This window comes from Streptopelia decaocto, assembly GCF_964273445.1.
Source record: "Streptopelia decaocto genome assembly, chromosome: 7".
Taxonomy (NCBI): domain Eukaryota; kingdom Metazoa; phylum Chordata; class Aves; order Columbiformes; family Columbidae; genus Streptopelia; species Streptopelia decaocto.
Window position 1 is genome coordinate 66,734,289 of NC_138661.1, and position 18,626 is coordinate 66,752,914.

At 39.8% G+C, this 18,626-nt stretch overlaps 1 protein-coding gene across 1 annotated transcript; it reads left to right on the plus strand.

Moving 5' to 3' along the window:
* The first annotated feature begins 76 nt into the window (after positions 1-76).
* Positions 77-18,626, plus strand: CAT (catalase). Its single transcript, XM_082059099.1, has 13 exons — positions 77-320; positions 5,011-5,182; positions 6,131-6,241; positions 7,619-7,749; positions 8,616-8,720; positions 9,732-9,857; positions 11,100-11,291; positions 12,386-12,538; positions 13,563-13,701; positions 14,296-14,426; positions 15,071-15,178; positions 15,745-15,831; positions 16,291-18,626. The coding sequence occupies exons 1-13, from the start codon at positions 255-257 to the stop codon at positions 16,354-16,356; spliced, it is 1,587 nt and encodes a 528-aa protein (XP_081915225.1). The 5' UTR covers positions 77-254; the 3' UTR covers positions 16,357-18,626.

The window sequence follows — 18,626 nt, forward strand, 5'->3', positions numbered from 1 at the left end:
GTCCACTCAGCGCTCGCGTTGCCCGCTGGACGCGACGCTATTGGCCAAGGAGGTGCGGGGGGTGGGCGCAGCGCTGGGGTACAAGCCGTGGGTGTGGGAGCCCCTGCTTCTGGCTGGGGCTGCGGGGCGAGGGGCAGCGGCGGCTCCCCGGGGAATCCTCTCCCGTGCTGGTAGCGAGCGCAGCCCCGCCGGGCCGCCCTGTGACTGCTTCTCTCCGCCCTTCCTGCCTTGGGGGGGTCGCCTAAGCTTGCAAAATGGCTGACAGCCGGGACGACGCCTCGGACCAGCTGAAGCAGTGGCGGAGCCAGCGGGGCTCGCAGGTACCCGCCGGGGCTCGGGGGCTGCGCCCCTCGGGACCCCGCTCACCGCCGGGCGCGCTGCGCGGTAACGGTCCGGCCCGCCGTGGGGACGATGGGCCGGCGGGCGGCACTGCCCCATTAGAGGGGCCGGGGGGAGCGGGTGAGCCCGGTGCTGGAGCCCGCAGAGCCCGGGGGTTGCCCCCCTTGCAGCCCGACCCGACCCCGTGGGAACTCGGGGTGCCGGGCGGAGCGCTCGGGAAAGCCCGAGTGGGGCCGCAGGGCCCGGAGCGACACGGGTGGTCAGCGCTGCCGTGTCCGCAGCCCCCCCGGGGCAGGAACGGGCTTTGTCTGCGCCCAAGCGGGCAGATCCTTAAGCAGAGATTTTTATTTTATTTTATTTTTCCATCTCAAATCGAGTATTCCCGTTTTCAGCTCTGCTGTCGCATCGATAGGACCAGTAAAAATGTAACTAGGGGATAACAGAGAAGATAAAGTACATTTGGCAACTTACAGAGACTTGTTTACCAGGTTCGGGTGGGTTGGGGTGTGCGGTTGGCCAAAATCATAAGAACGTGTGATCGCCAGCATGGCACTTGGTCTTCTGAAGACGTACAATATACCCCCAAAATATTTGGGTGAAAGTGTAAATACTGCGAGAGCTGATTTTCCCCCTTCTTCATCGAATCACTGTGACACGTGCTACTCTGTATTTTCGGACAGAAAAGTGTATTTGACAATAAGTACTTCTGCTGCTGGTTATTCTAAACATTAGTGTTACAAGACAGGAGTGCCTCAGTTCCCACTGCTCATAGTTGAGTGACCTTGGCTTTATTCCTTTCCCCCCTTCCCCCGCCCCGATTCTAAAAGGTACTGGATGAAAACTACCTTCCAGGTATGAATTGTGGCTTCATCATAATCCAGCATGTGTTATAAGATTTTCTTTTTGTACCAGGAGTTATACTTTTTAAAATGGATGATGGCTTTTCTGTAACAATTGTATTTGAACACAGGCCAATTTGAAGGCTGGGACACAACCCAAAGTCTGTGTTGCGTAAGGGCTCATGAGACTTTAAGATAGAAAGTAGGGATGACTTATTAAAATTTTAAAGTGACTTGTATAAGGTGCAAAGTATCAGTAATGCCTGGAAGTGTGTACTTTGTGTGGTGTTTACAACAGCTGTAACTAAAATTGTGGCTTTGTTTCCCTTCATATCTTTTAAGGTTTTGACTGTATGCAGTGCCCAACCATATGAATGTATATAGGCATCAAACAAGTGCAAAAGTAGTAAGAGAATTCTTTTTAAAACTACTGTGGCTTTTCTTCTCTCCCTTCACACCAATGGGACTTATTTTATGTGCACCATGTAACATTATCCTGAAACTAACATGGATATATCCTACCATTAAAAAAAGTTTGTACTTCTAATGTGAACACCAGAAAGAAACTTTCAGAAAGCGCCTACGCAAAAGAGACCGTACAGCCACAAAGCTTTTGGATAGGTTTGGTTTCAGAATTTGTGGTTTTAGCTACTACTTTCAGTAGCCTTAAACATTAGCATTATAGAATAAATGGTTTGTAGACAACAATATAGCCTGTTGGTTTGGGAAGGGCTGTTTTGTAGAGGAGAAGGTGAATTGAAGTTGTACTGTTGGGTGGTTAAACCTACTGGGCTGCTTAGAATTTATGAAGAACTCCAGGATGAACTGGGCTCTAACTGAACATAACTTTGGGGTTTCTCTTAAGAGGAATTTCTTAGAGTGATAATAGAATTTAGAAATGGTGCTGAAGCTGTAGATGGGTTTTTGTCACAGGCTGCCTTGGGTGGGATGAAGTGGAAATGTCAGTGTCTGTGTAGAACACGTGGGGAGGATGGGAATGTCTGTAAGAAATGGCAACACAGGGAGGCTGGAGAGGAAAATGCACGAGCATAGGATGCCATTGGTGGGATCTGTTCTTTTTCATCACATTTCAGCGAGAGAGCTCATTTTAGATGAGTATGGCAGAGCCATCAATATAAAAAATCAATTTATGGTTAGGAAAACTAATACACTGGGCTTTAGCTGTGAGAAACTTGAAGCTTTTAATCAACAAAACTAATGAAAGTAAAGGAAGAACTCTGGAAAAAAAAAAAACCACATTGACCAAAAAGTTCTGTTAAAACGATTGGGATGTGTGAGCATTTTATATTCTGATCATCTGCAGATTGTATGTGTTCTAAGAAAGGGTTTTGCAAAGCAGAGGCTTGGAATGGGTGTCAAGATGGGTTGTTTGGAGCATTCGTACCTCAGTATAGAAAATAAGTCTATATAAGGAGCTGATAATATAATGACATTAATCTGTGCTTGGTGAATATCTGGAAGTAGAATATTTTACTGAATCATGGAATGGATGAATGAGATTTTTCCTAAAGTTCCTTCAATATGGTAATGTCCTCCTAGTTTATTTAAATTTTATATTAAAGTAAATTTTAATTCAAGAAGTTCATTTGTAATGGCAATTTACGCACATTCTAGTTTAAGCTGATAGCTAGAACATACGTATTTAAGGGTGTTAAATCATGTGGGGCCTGTATGTTAGGGGATCGTTTGGAGAAGGTGAACTCTGGGATGGGAGAACTTCCCTTGTGCTCTAACGAGGTGATTTCTCAACACGAGAAACAAAATCATTTCCTTTGGCTCATTTAAAATGGAGCAAAATAGAAGGTAGGAAGCGTGGGATATATAAGCAGTGAAAAGAATACTGAGAACAGTTTCTACTCTTGAGTTTTCCCTTGACAAACTATAATGTTTTTATTTAAGCAGATATTCATTTGACTTTAGGCTTTGTTTTAAGTATTCTTAAGTGGTAACTTTCTTGTCAGTTTCTGAACATCATTTTCCTGTTTGTTACTAGATATATTTTGTCTTTTGTAAATATTTGTACAAATTTCAGTGCAGGTTAGAGTTTCAGGCATCCCAAATGAGGTGATTTTATGCTTATAGCTTTATGGTAAAGAAGTGGTGAGTGAAGAATAAAGAACACAGGTATTTTTGGAATTCAAGCCAGCTAGAGCAGCGTGTGTTGCGGATTAGGAAGAACACAATAAAAATGCAGTTATCCTGTCAAATGGCTTTCATGTGGTTATTCATGTACTAGAGTAACACAAAGGTATATATTAATATAACTCTCCTTGTATAATCTGCCTCATCCAGAACTCAGGCTGTAGATGGGAAGCAAAACTGAGACTGTCAGTATAGAAGTTGGAACCCCATAAAGTTGCTGATATAATAACGAAGACGTTCTCATCGAGAATTAAGTTATTTTCCTTCTCTTCACCATCCCTTTTCATTTATAGAACTTTAAAAGAAGGAGAAATAGCCAGGAGGGGGTGAGTCAATTTATTCAGGTGCGTTCACCATGTTTCAGGTGTGTGGATGCTACTGGCAGAAGAAGGTAGGATGGTATGGATAGAGTCCATATGGACATGTGCCAGCTTAGCGCAACATCCAACTGGTCATAACCTGACTCAGATAATTGAGCTTATCCTGTTGCAAACCTTTATTTGTTTTTTGGTTGGTTTGGTTTGGTGTGGGTTTTTTCTGCCTTTTTTTTTCCTTTTCTTTGTACTAACTCTCATTCTGTTCTTCTAAGTCCTTTGCAAACATCCCCCTGGCTCCTAACAATAAATGTGCTCCGGGAAGAACTGACACCTGCAACCATCAGGTCTCTTTCTTGCTACATTTTCTACAGTACCCAGTAAAATAGGATTCTCACCTTAGAGGAGCATATGACCCCAAATGTGATGCAAATAACATCTTTTCTGCTGGATTTTTTTTTAAGAAAGTGTGAGTAAACTCAGCTGTGGTGCTATAGAATTCCAGCAGATTTTTCTTGAAATTGTCTTGGAGCAGCTGTTTTGTTTGGGTATAGAGTCACTTCTACCATACAAGATGCTGAGCTCTAAGTAGCCTTCAAGAGTGGTAACCTAAAGTTCCTATGGAAGGGATAGGAAAAGAACAAGTATGGACTATGTTGGGTAATTTCTTTAAAGACAGTGATGTTAGTAAAAAGAAAATAAAGTTCTGGTTTGCTGTCCTTCTGAAAGGATGTTTATTGGTAGTTGGTCTTCTTGGGGCTTTTGTTAATCTTAGTTCTTCCATGGTATGAGAGGATGGAATGATGATTCTATGGAATGATTGGTTATAGAATTATATTGGTTGGAAAAGACCTTAAGATTGAGCCCAACTGTTAGAGTTATTTTCCACAGTTCTTCCAGATCAATGGTAGTCGTGGGAAGGCATTTTCATCTTTATGCTGTGTGACTGTAGCTCTTCCCTTTCGCCTCCACCTCTGTACCAGCGTTACCTTCTTCATCCCCTTCTTCCATCCTCTCCTGTTGAGTTGGGGGGCAAACTGAACCCTAACTCATGTTTTAAGGTCAACACTTCATATTTTTCTTGAGATAAATACTCTGAACTAGTAATGTTTCTAAACCACAGAAAGCACTCTTGGATTATACGTGACTCGAGCTCCTCTTCTTAAATAGTCCCAGACATAATTCTGTAGACGTCTATTTTCTGTAACCTGTTCCAGAATCTTATGCCATTTTGCTATATCCTTGTTAATGCGTCTTTGACACATAATGATTGAACAGACATGTACATTGTGTGGCTTAAGTACAGAGAGATTTGAATTTCTGGTGGTGTGATGTTGACTGTTTCTCACTTGCAGAACCCAGATGTCTTGACCACTGGTGCTGGGAACCCCGTAGGGGATAAACTGAATATCCTGACAGTGGGGCCGCGTGGACCTCTTCTCGTTCAAGATGTTGTTTTCACCGATGAGATGGCTCATTTTGACAGAGAGAGGATTCCTGAGAGAGTCGTGCATGCAAAAGGGGCAGGTATGTTTAAAACACCTACTTTTTTCTCTGTATAGAATTGGACTTTAAAAAGCTTTAGAGTTAACACGTACTCTGTGACAGAAAAATTGCATCAAATTATCTATAATGTTATAGGTTGTAATAAGTAATTATATATCAACAATGGTAAGACCTGGGTTAAAAGAACTCGATGCCAAAACTTGAAGCACTGAAAAGCTTTTGTGGTTTTTCTTATAAAGAGAAAAAGTAGTTATATGCCTTAGATTTTGACTGTATTTGTTGTAATCACTGCTTCCTCTATCTGTTCCTCCATAGCAGCCCATTCCTCTGGAAGGGAAGACTTGCCCATCTCTGTTTTAATGTCTGTTTGCATTTTATTTGATAGAGATTCTTGTTTTATCATCCAGTGGATGTGTTTGCCAAAGCAAGATGATGGTCTAATATTTCAAATTGAAATAAAGACCCAACTCATTTTAAAATTTGTTATTGATCTTAGCAGTGCCAGATCTACCCTATTAATTTTTTTTTGTTAGGTGTTGCCCTGGAGAAAGAAGACATAGGACTCAGTTTTATTATAATGTGAATGTACATGGGAAAAATTCCTGTGTGGGGATGGGAAGAGCTCTGTTGCTTCACCCAGCTTACAGGTGGACCAAAAAGTTGTGCAACACATATGCGGATTAAGAAGAGCATCCAAAGAGCTGCTGTTTGTTTGCACAGTAGAAATAAGGTCTGTGTTATGATCAGTCAAGGAGAGGAGAGTGAGCACTGTGCAAATAGTAGTTTGTGTTACGTAAATTTCATTTTGTGAAAAGAAATGAGTGGTTTAGTGCATAGTCAGAAACTCTGTTTAGACTGGTGTATTTACATGTTTCCTTTTGCTTTAAAGTTGTATGTCGGGCCATAATGGAACCCTCATTCCACTCACAGTGCACCTAGATCTGATCTTTTGAAATTCCTTTTCTTCAGGAGCCTTTGGCTATTTTGAAGTCACTCACGACATCACCCAGTATTGTAAGGCGAAAGTGTTTGAACACATTGGCAAAAGAACTCCGCTTGCCATACGCTTCTCCACTGTGGGTAAGGCTCTGAACTGTGTGTGTGTTTTTACACATGTACCATAGCGATGTTTGCTTTGCGGAGCACTTCATGTGCTTAAGGTAGTTTGCAGTGCTTTCTGCCAAACCATTCCCCTTCTGTGGGTTTTATTTAAATTGCAAGACCTTAAGCGGCTTCTGCATCTTTCTGCCAGCTCTCTGTAGCCACTTTCACTCGGGAATGTGGGAGAAAGGAACGTCTGAGCTGTTTTTCTTCTTCTGACAAGAGAGAGCTTGCTTTGTTTCTGGATGGGTCGGAATCAACGCTTGGATGCTGCTGTTTAATACTTGGAAGTTCAATATTTATAATCTCTTATGCTGTAGGGATGTTTGGGGATGAATGCTGTAAAGTAAGCACTAGGCAAAGAAGAATAAACAATCTTTAATAAAGAAACGCTTATTTCTTGAAGAGCTGAATGCATAAGGAACCAAAATCTTAAATGCTGTTAGTTAAAATATGCATTATGATTAATATCTTGTCTGATAGAAAATGATCTTTTGAAACTTCTGTGTTTCAACTCTATTTAAAAGAACAGAAATCCTAATGAGGGTTCAGTCCTGGAAGTAGAATAGGAGAGAAAATAGTCCAAGGAGGCTGACGGAGCTGCTGGGTTTGGCCTCCTGGCTTTTCCCTGGGTCACCGAACTGAAGGGCTCAGGGGATGTTCCCCAGAGGGGAGTTTGGGCTGTAACTCTGTGCTCAAGTGGGTTTTTGCATCGTTACTTTTCTCTCCCCTCTTGTTGGCTCTTCCGTAGTACCCACTTCTTTTTAATGAGAGAATGAATGTCCTCGTTATCATGATGCTTAGCATTAGCTGTTCCTGAATACCTGTGGAATGCTTTGCTTAGGTATTGTGGTAGGTACTTTCAGTCTGGTATAAAGTTACTGTTTTGGATAGGAAGGGGATTAAAAGGTTTACAACTCTCCTATAATTTCCCTTTTATATTAGGCATGTTATTTAGGTTGCTGCCTTCCGAAACAAAGGTTTCACGCTGGGATTTGATGCACAGAAACAAAGGTGTTTTTAGGCAAATCAGGTTTATAATCTGATATTGTCGCTATCAGCGATAATGCAAATTCCACTTTTAATTGGTTCAAATGGATATACTTGGGTTTCTTTTCTTTCTCTTTACTGTGGCCCAAATGCTTGAGCGGGTGCCTGTTCACACTTTGGAACCTGCCAGTGCCTGAGGTGTTGTTGAAAATGCGCCAAACATTCCTTGGTACAGAAAAGACTTAAAACCCTCCAAGGGCGGGGTTTATTGATTTATTGCATATTCTCACGTCCTACATCTTAATGCTTACAATTTGTATTCGTTTCCTATTGTAACGCTTCTGTACATTCATGTTTTTCTTCAAGCTGGAGAATCTGGCTCGGCTGATACAGTTCGTGACCCTCGAGGCTTTGCAATGAAATTCTACACAGAGGAGGGTAATTGGGATCTCGTGGGCAATAATACTCCCATCTTCTTTATCCGGGATGCACTGTTGGTGAGTGAGCACCAAAGGTGAGGGTATTTGTGAAAGAGGCCAAGAGTTTGTTCACGTTTTGTTCTTGCTTCACTGGGAAGCAAAAGGTGTTCACTCTCTAGACTTTGTTAGATGGTCTGGATGGTTTTTCGATTTGAAAAGGTGTTATTTTTAAAAAAAATAATAGTTTAGAACTAATGCTTGGTTACTTAATGTGGTTTCTTGCCACAAATAGCACACACATTGAGTTGTTTGCTAGTGTATCTGCCACAGCAGAATAGCCAGCGAGCAAGTACATTATCAAGTTTTTAACTTCAGATCTAATCAGTTTCACTAATGTTCAAATTAGCTGTTCAAATTAGTTTGCATTCTCAGCCTATTCTTGAGGGGAAGACTTTGCACTTCAAAAGCTTCTTGCAAAATCTTTCTATTGAGTCTCTTTTTTTGTCTTTCAGTGTAAGTTTAAGTAGAGGGGCTTTCCCTGAGCACATGAGTTCTGCGCAGATATTGTATCTTTGTATTATTTAGGAGTCAGATTCAGTAAAGTTGAGATATACGAATTGGAAAATATTTTCCTGTCAGTCTATCAGTGACAAAATTAAAGCATTCTTTAGCTTTGAACAGCCCATTTATACTAAGTGTGAATGTTTCACTTGTCCAGACCGGTAAAATTAATTTAGTTGCAGGAGGGGTATGACAATACAGAACTTTTTTTAATTGATGCTACAACTTCGTCTCATCTTTCAGTGTGCTGTTCCTTTTGTAGTTAACTGTACTGAAAAAAGCAGTTGTCTTCTTTTGTAGCAGGAGTTGCTCAGTATACTCTATCATTTGGAGGTGTTACAGAATGTTTTGTTTTGTTTTTCCCCCCCTTCTGGACAAATTAGTTCCCGTCCTTCATCCATAGCCAGAAGAGGAACCCTCAGACTCACTTGAGGGATCCAGACATGATGTGGGACTTCTGGAGTCTCCGACCAGAGTCTTTGCATCAGGTGAGGTTCTCCTTTGACTTCTTTGTGTGATTAAGAAAATCAGGTTATGACAGCTTATATTTTTAACTCTCTCTTCTGCAAGTTTTATATAGTCCATGTAATTTCTAGGTACAGTAAAGATAGAAGGCCTACAATAACTTTTAAGGCTATTAATACATGTATTGAGCCTTTTTTTCTTTCAATGGGTGGGATTCTTCTGTTTTCATAATTGTATTTTATATAGGGATGAGGGGAAGTTTAGTTTTCTAACCGGAGATAGTGAGGAACAACAAACTGTTAATGTTGGAGAACAGTAAAGTACTGGAAAGTAATGCAACCACGTGTAAGTTTATTTAAAGCTGTATATTGTGTAGCATGTTACATCAGCTCCAAAAAAGACTACGATTCACAGTGCATTCTAATTATTCTGAAATGCATTTGTGTCTAAGGTTGCTGTTCAAAAAAAGCTGATGTAAAATTAAAAATGCACCTGTATTGGTTTTTTTTTAAAGAAAATGGGTTCATATAGAAGCCTTCTAGTAATTAACTGAAAAAAAAGAAGCACCACAAGAATTTTGTGCTCACAAATCTAAAGAAAAGCAGCATTTTGATAGTTTGCATGGTGGTGTGTTGAGTGCTTGAAGACTTTGAAGTTAAGGACCTCAATTTTCAAATTTTGTCTTTAATGTGGAAAGAATTCGTATTTATATTTGTAGCTTAAATGATCCGTGCTTACCTGTTCTGTGCTTATAGGGGAAAACATAAAATTATGACTGGTTAATGCTTTGTGCTTCACCAGCTATTTCATGTGGGCATAAAACTTCACGTCGGTTTAATTCACAGTTGTTCTTTGTGCAGAACCAAAGCAGTCTTGTTTCATTAACGCTCTTAAACTGTAAACTAGAAATTCCTCAAGGAATTAATAACATTAAGGTAGCTTGCAGTGATGCAGATGATGGAATAAACTTTGTCTCAAATGGTCACTGCATCACTTCGATGAGTCCCTTCATGTTGTCTGATCCTTCTCTGTAGGTGTCTTTCCTGTTCAGTGATCGTGGCATTCCCGATGGTTATCGCCACATGAATGGATACGGATCGCACACTTTTAAACTGGTTAACGCTAGTGGAAGAGCAGTTTATTGCAAATTCCATGCGAAGGTATTGATATTTTTGTTTTCCTGTTATCTGTGGGAAGTATACATCACATTGGATTAAAAAAGTTTAGATATTGTCTAAAAATGTTGTCTTTGCAAGTTTAATTAAGACTTGTTCGTGCACAGACTCAGCAAAAAGGTGTGTGTGTGTTTTATATGGGGTGGATGCCTCTAACAAATACAATGGACATCACTGTTCTTGCTGTGACACGTTGGGCATTTACTAGACTATGAAAAACTCTTCTTTGGGAAACTATTTCTTGTTAGTGGAGAACTCAGTTGCATTTCAGCCTCATCCCGCTGGGTGTTTTGGGCATGAAGCTGTGCAAGAACATCCTCTCAGGCTTCCTTGCTATCACCAAGTGCAGATGCAAGAATCCTCCAGCCCCTTCACATGTGTTTTATTCAGTGTGCCATATGTTTGTGGCCGTGCAGTGGTTTGGATTCAACAGGTGCTTCTCATTCTGGATCTGGTTTCTGTTCCCATTTATCTTCTGGAGATGAGCTGCATCGATCTCATTTTTAAGGTGGCCTCAACTGTCTGACAAAATATAAGGACTCTGTTGCAAGAGCCCTGCGGTTGAAGCTCGCAGAACCTTGTAGAACTTCCACACCTTTGTGGAAAAGTGTATCTTGCTTGAAAACAACTTCCCTTTGAAGTTTTCAAGGCCATACAGCTTCTTACCTCATTACACTTCAGTGGAGGCTGGACATCTATCTTGGAAGCAAGACTGGAAACAATTATGTTAGACTAAGAGGGATCATATAGCTGCTTTTAGCCTTCGGGTTGCCAAAAGCTTATTAAAACGAGATTCTAGTTAGTGCTGAAGATGTCACAGAAATAGGGGTGGGAAATTGAGTTTCATGTTGCATCCCTCAAGGCTGCAACTGTTTTATCGCTTTATATTGGCTTGTGGTCTGTAGGAGAAGGGGAGATGATGGGACAGTAAAGGAGCATTCTGTCCTGTCAGGGGAGAGTAGAAATGCTGCAGGGGTTATACCTTCATGTTCAGTACCTTCCATTCTGCAGTATAGCGTTATGTATTTATTTCACTTTTATTAGAGAACTAATTTTTACCTGGAAGGCACCTGTGGAATGTACTGTTATTCTTGACTCAAATTATGGAGACTGGAACATGAAGAGTCAGGTTCTTTTTTTAAGTCGTTTAAAAGTATGTAATTATTAATGATTTCTGCAGTACTTTCTGCGTATTGTAACGGGTGCTACCGCTTTTGTTGCTTTTAGACTGACCAGGGCATCAAAAATCTTCCTGTTGAAGAAGCAGGGAGGTTGGCTTCTACCGATCCTGATTATGCAACGCGTGATCTTTACAATGCCATTGCCAAGGGGGACTATCCGTCCTGGTCTTTCTACATTCAAGTTATGACCTTTGAAGAAGCAGAGAAGTTTCCATTTAATCCTTTTGATGTAACTAAGGTATCTCTGATACTGTTGTGACTATTCAATTAGAACAAGCTTAAGAAAGGTCATGAGATGTAAATGTAGCAAGTCATGGAATAGTTTGGGTTGAAAGGACCTTTCCAGGTCACCTGGTGCCACCTGTACCATGAGCAGGGACATCTTCACCAGCTCAGGGTGCTCAGAGCCCCGTCCAGCCTGGCCTGGGATGTCTCCAGGGATGGTTCATCCACCACCTCTCTGGCCAACCTGGGCCAGGCTCTCACCACCCTCAGGGGCAAAAATGCCAGAACTGAGCTCATGTATAAAAGAAGTTTAACAGTTGCCATGGAATAGCACTATTTTCTTACTAGTCCCTATTAAAGTTTAGTCTGCCCTCGTTATTTTTTAAGCATACTCTTTATTATAAGGTCATGATGAGTCAGAAATTCGGGAGATGAAATTATATTGATGTTCTATCTGATGTTATTCTTCCTCAGTGAAATAGGGCTTGATTCCAGGCCTGCAGATTACAACTGCCCTGCATTTCTGAAGTGTGATCTCAGATCCTATAGTCACACCCTGAGCTCGTTAGCTTTAAGTGTTGTTGATTATGTAGCTTCTGATTATTGGTCTGATTTTGTCAGACCTCCAGTTGCTATTCCAAGGACTGGCCTGTTGAAAGATAGTAACATAAACTTGTATTACTTTTTTTCCTTTAATATTACTCTCCCAAAATGGCTAAAGACTTTTGAACTTGAAAGTACAGGCTATGATGACAATCAAAAAAAAGGCTGATTAAATTGGTTGCATCTTGAAGTAGCTGAAAACAATCGTGCTACCAGTTCCACCTATGATATTGCATTCCTAGGCAGCTTTTCAAGTGCAGGTATTTAATTTAAGCGGTCAAGTGCTGGGATTATGTTGGGATGATGAAATAAGTTGCCTTAGGACTCTGTTATTCATTGCAAAAGACTTCGTAAAATAAGGCATTTCTCAAAATGTTTGCTAGCAAAAACCAGTAATGTGTTTTCTCAGTGAAGACTTAAGTCAGGCAAATGTTGCCTGGTAATTATTTAAGCTGCATAACACTATAATAACATTGATTTTAATGTGTGTGTGATGTCTTATAGGTTTGGCCACATGGCGACTACCCTCTCATCCCTGTGGGAAAGCTCGTCTTGAACAGGAACCCCGTGAATTACTTTGCGGAGGTGGAACAGATGGCGTACGATCCTTCCAACATGCCGCCCGGTATCGAGCCCAGCCCCGACAAAATGCTGCAGGTGAGCTACCACACACGTGAGATTTCACCCGAAGAGCGTTACGTTTGCTTTGCTGTTAATGAAAACATCCCTGTCCCTCTCTGTCGCAGCAGTGAACCTGACAGATGGTTGGTTATAATGATTGCCATTTGTGCTTATCCAAAATTTAAGTATAAAGAGAAAAGGAAAGAACTAAAGAAATGCTCTCTGAATTCCAGATTTAGTATATACACATTTTTGCCTTTACAGCATATCTTAGAATTATAAACTCTTATGAGCGTGAGAGGTGGACTTTAAATGCTCTAAATTACAGGCATAACTAATCCCTGATATAAACTGCAAGACTGTTCTTCAGTATCAGATTTCTTACAGGTCAAAGTATCTGATAATACTTCCTGTAGTAGACTGTTGTCTGCAGAGTTTTGGATGTTGGCATCTTGTGCTTTTTCACATTAAAAGCAGATTGTTGTTTCAAATGATACCTGTAGCAAAAAGAAGGTACCTTGACAGTTTTAACTGGATAAACTCTTGAACCATCATGCAATTATCTTCTTTTTGCCTCTCTTGACTCCCACAGACTTTGTGGTGAGAATCAGTCCATCTTCTTGGCTTCCAGATGTTACTAGAACTGCTTCAGATTCAGTTCAGTATATAAATAAGGGGCTATTGTATTTTAGATGTAATAATTTTAAAATCTGAGGTTGAAAATAAGTAGGAAAGTATTATTAGTAACATTTAGCACTGTTGTAGTCACGTTCCTCTCCACACGTGTAACCATTTTCCTGCTTCGGAACAGGTTTAGCATCCTGAAGTCTGTAGGAAATACCCAAGCAGCGTAAATTCAGCTCAAGCTGCTGTTTTCACTGGTATTCCAGCAGAGTTAGATTGTGGCTGAGTGTCACTTTGGACATAATTTGGAGTATGTCAAGTACATAAATGCAACATTTTTCTCCCTTTCATTACTTAATGTAAATCGAATTGGTGTATGCCACTTAAGTGATCTCTTTCGGCAAGCAGTGGTTAATGCTTGTGCTCAATGTTGTAGGGTCGTCTTTTTTCGTATCCCGACACTCACAGACACCGCCTGGGACCCAACTACCTGCAGATCCCTGTGAACTGCCCCTTCCGAGCTCGTGTGGCCAATTACCAGAGGGATGGGCCCATGTGTGTTTCTGACAACCAAGGTAGGCATGAAAAATATCTTTAAATATAATGATACTTACGCATGTACTGCCAAATTCCTTTCTGTTCATGGGAGATTTAAGATACAGGGGAATATTTGGAAAGCAAACAGCTGTTCCTGTCCAAGAACAGATAATAAGTTTAGTTTTATGCAGTGCTATAAGTTGATTATGTGGTTAAAAGAAACCCCCTATGTAGTTCAGATTAATATAATACTTCAAATATGCAGATGAATGTGCATTTTTGTGCTGCCTTGGACTAAAACTTTTAATTACTTCCCTGATTTTGGTTATTAAAATTGTTTTAGCAGTGTTGTGAGAGTGGCCAGACCCTCTTATTTCTGAAACAATTTTTTCCCCAAAAAGCACTTACTACAAAGAGAATTTCAATTGCTGTTAAGTACTGACTTGAGGACACATCTCTTCAGGATGGGTTGGTTGTTGGCAGAAAGATGTTGACAACTGTTTTTTGAATCACAACTGGATAATCGATTTAGGTTCTTCTAAGCAAAGAACATTTTCTGTCTTCTGATTTAATCTGGCAGACCTGATATGATTGCTTGGCGTTTTTTTTGGGGGGGGTTTGTCTGTTTTCAGGTGGTGCCCCAAACTATTATCCAAATAGCTTTAGCGGTCCGGAGGATCAGCCCATTCTGAGGGAGAGCCGCATGTGTGTCACGGGAGATGTGCAGCGCTTCAATAGCGCTAATGAGGATAACGTGACCCAGGTATGATGTATGAAAAGGCTTTATGTTGCTTATTAAATCAGATTAGATTATAGGATGAGTTCAGAGAATATTAAGAATCATTCAGCCAGGACTCTTCTCTGAAGTATCTGGGATAACCTGAAGTTCAGCTCTCATGAGCACTTGGAATATCTCCATACAGCTTAATTATAACTGAATATATAACTGAAATAACTCAATTTCTGCTGACAGGACAGTTAGTGAATTCTCACTGCCCTTTGCCATCCATATTCTGGGCACTAATATCTTGAAGTTGTGACTTTGTCTTCTTGTGACCAGTGTCTGCAGATACGCAAACTAGAGTCCACATGTAGTCTCGTGATCATCAGTTCCTGAATTGGACCCGAGAGCAATATTCATTTGCATTAATTCAATAAGCAAGTTATTTCAAAGTAGAAATGGGCAGAGTTGTTAGTGAGTTTGCCAAAAAATAAACCCTACAGATTGGTTGCCTTTGGAGTTTTAAGTATTTTAAGTATTTCAAGTGTTGTCTGATTCGTAAGTCAAAACTGTTCTTTTTCAGTAATATGGTAATTCAGTGGATTTCAGGATTTATTATTGGCTGCTGCAGGTAGAATGACTTGCTTTTTGGAATTTCAAAATAAACTTCTGTTTCTGATCATAAGGTGCGGATGTTCTACACCAAAGTGCTGAACGAGGAGGAACGCCAGAGGCTGTGTAAAAACATCGCTGATCACCTCAAAGATGCACAACTCTTCATCCAGAAGAGAGCGGTGAGTGGCCTATTTTGGTTTTTAGCCTTTTGCTCTTTATTCCAGATTTTCCTTGTCAGAATGGCAATACGCTTGTGGAAATGAAGATCAGGAATTCTTCCCTGAGAAGGCAACTCCTCGACTTTTCTTATGCAGGAATTATCAATAGAGGACACTTAAGTATGTGTGTGTTTATGTAATGTAATAGAATGTTAAAGGAACTTCTTCCTCATGGGAAGAATGGGACTGTTGAACATCAAGGATGTCTTGATGCGTTTAGCTTGGTGTTTCAAAAACCAGGTGACTTCCATGTCATGTTTTGCTGGGGAGGGATTGGATCTTCACCCTTCCCAGTGGAACTTTCTTTAAATCAGGAGAGAGCTGTATGTTTGATCATAAAAACAATGTTTGAGGATGTTCAGAGCTCCTTTCTGGCTGGTCAGAATTAAACTTTTAGCAGAGTTTTCATCTTCCTTTTCTCCCTTGTGTGCTGCTTGCAGAGCAGAAAACATGGGAAAGAACATGTTTCAAGTGGAATTAAAAACTTCTTGTCGCCTTTTTTTTTTTTGTTCTGTCTTCCTGTTCAGGTGAAAAACTTCACTGATGTTCACCCTGACTATGGTGCCCGTGTTCAGGCTTTGCTGGACAAATACAATGCTGACAGTGGGAAAAACGTATGTTCATGATTTCTGTAGCTGAATTTTGGCTGTATATTATCTTTGCTTCTTTTTGTAAACCCAACAAAGTGAGAAATTCATCTCGATTCCCATTTGGTTTAAATGGCAGAAGTCAGAGCATGTGGAATTACAAAATGAGGCAACATGGATCTAATTACTTGTAATTAAATGTTTGTTAACCAATGAGGTACAGTTCCTTTGTTTCAGCTGGGGTTTGCAAGTCTCTGGGCAGATAACTGTATATGATATATGATGTGTGCAGGTTGATTCTTCAGACCAATGGTTACCTGCTCTTTGTGATGGGGATGAAATGTTTCCGTGGGCCTTTCTTGGGCTCAGTGTTCACTACACAGACAAAACTGTTGCTTCAAGTCCTTGTTGTTCTTTGTTTCTGAGCTTCCCCTGACTACTTTTAACGCAATTCACTCTGAATGTTTCTTTTGCCTTGTTTTTTAGGATGTAATCAGGACGTATACACAATCCACATCCCGTGTGTCTGCCAGAGAAAGATCCAACTTGTAAAGTGCGCTGCAGAGATTTACCCTATGGATTTTACGTCCTTATAACTGCAGGACAACCTGATGAAGCTGTTGATGAATGTAGCCGACTTCCGCACAAATAATGAAGCGTTTTACAGGCTTGATTTATTAAGCTTTCAAGTGCCTGTATTAGAAACTAGATAACACAAGCTAACAATCCTAGTGCCTTTCAACACTAGTGCTTTACTGCTTGTTAACAACATATGGTGTTTTTAAGGAAATTTATGATTAAAAATTGTCTTCATTTCTAGAAGCAAACATGAGTTTAATCAAAATGCTGTTTCTTTTTTGGTCAAAATTTCCTGACTAAATCAAACAATAGCACTTCTATAATAATACTGTGATCATCCTTATGGATAAACTTCATGCTAAAGTTGATGTTGCTCAGTATTTCTAATAAAACAGCTGTCTGTATGTATTTGTAGACAGCTCCTTTCAATTTCATTTTTGGCCTTCTGGAAGTTAAACAATGATATCCAGTAGTTTGAGTAAAGTGTTGGTTTTGTCTCATTCCTTAGGACAGAAATGAAGCAACTAGGAACTTGAATCTCAATATATGTGAATTTATTCCTAATACATATTTTAAGATAATCTGTGCTTATTAATACTAGGTTGGATATAACTGACCTAAGGGTGGTAGGCAAGGGTATTTTCTTATTTCATACACTATCCAACTGAATTGATTCCATCTTAAATTCCTTTGGGGGGGAATTATTCTTTCCAATCTGTAAGAATTTAAATAGAAAAATATTAATTTTCCAAATGTCTGAGAGATTCACCTCCAAATGCATGAATATTTTTGTTGGTCAAATTTAAGCTCAGGCATTTTTCAAAGCTATTCCAAACACTTCCTTAAATTCTGTTCTTTCATTGCCATAATCTGACATCGGTATCTATTGGTCAAGCCAGAGCTAATTTCAGAGTTAGACTTCAATTAAAGTGGCGTGTTTATGAATGTGACTGTCTATAGCTACATATATGGATAAAACCTGATTTTAGGCATGTTTTCATGTTATTTAACTTAGTTAATCAGTTGAAAAGATTTTGGAACCCTTTGGACTGACAACTGTTCCCTGTTATAATTCCTTAGATCCAAAGGAGTTTCTTTAGCTTAGGGATGTTTTGTTTTCTTTGCAGTCTTGCAGCATAATCTTTAATCAGTTCTTACTAATAGTCACTAATTGGCACAAAATGAAAGTGTTTATATTTGAGAGTTTAGAGCAACAGTTAAGTGATAATTTTGGTATTTCTGGATTTATCTTGGCTGGATCTGGGTAGTGTTGGCCTAAGAATATTATCTGCATTTTAATGCTTTATTATACAAGCGCACAACAAAACCAAGGTTTCAACTATTGTTTTATGAAGGCCAAAATCCCACCTAGTATTTTTTCTTATTTGGAAGGTATTAGCTAGTTATGGGGTAATTAGTATCCAAGCTGACTGGTGGAGTTCTGAATAAAAATCTGTCATAGGTGTTGCATGTCAAATTTAATCCTAACAGGCTAAAAGAGAAGCTCACCTCAAGTTTTAATAACTGCCTGTTTGTTCTTCTTCCTATGCCAAAGATCAGTGCATTCATTTAATTAGTCCAGATCCTTGTTGTGCAGCATTAACCCTCATTTGCAATATTTGCTTTCCTTGTTTGCCTGCTGATACTGCCTACAACATTTGGATTGGAAAAAGCACAAATATAATACATATTAAATTAATTTAGACTCACATTAAATACAAAGAATTTCAGAGCCCACCTACTAGCTTTTAACTCAAGTAAATGTTAAATTTCCAATCATAGCAGGTTTGGATTTTTTTCAATACTTTGTGCATTTTTGAGTCTTAGATTGTGTTTTGAATAGGAATATTCCCTGGTTCGGCATTTAAGTGTGAATTGGTGTTCCAAGAAGTGATGGCAGATACTAAGTGCTGCTCCATTAAATTGTAGAAAACTGCTACTTCTCCAGCTTATTTATCCACTAACCTATTGTGAAAAATTAGCTGTGGTAAAATAATTAGATGCAGTAAAATAATATGAACTCAATAGCCTGTTCTGGGATTCAATTGGATTTTCACCTGATGACGCAGGTTGGAGCTGAAAGAGCTTTGTGAATGGGTGGGAATATTTCTGGCTGGAACATAAAATCCTAATGAGTTTTGGAAAAGAATAAGCAAGGCTTAATTGTTAAATTTTGGCTGCGTCTTCTAAATGAGTTATATTGTCTTCCTCCTATTTCTGAAATAAAACTGAATTTAACAACC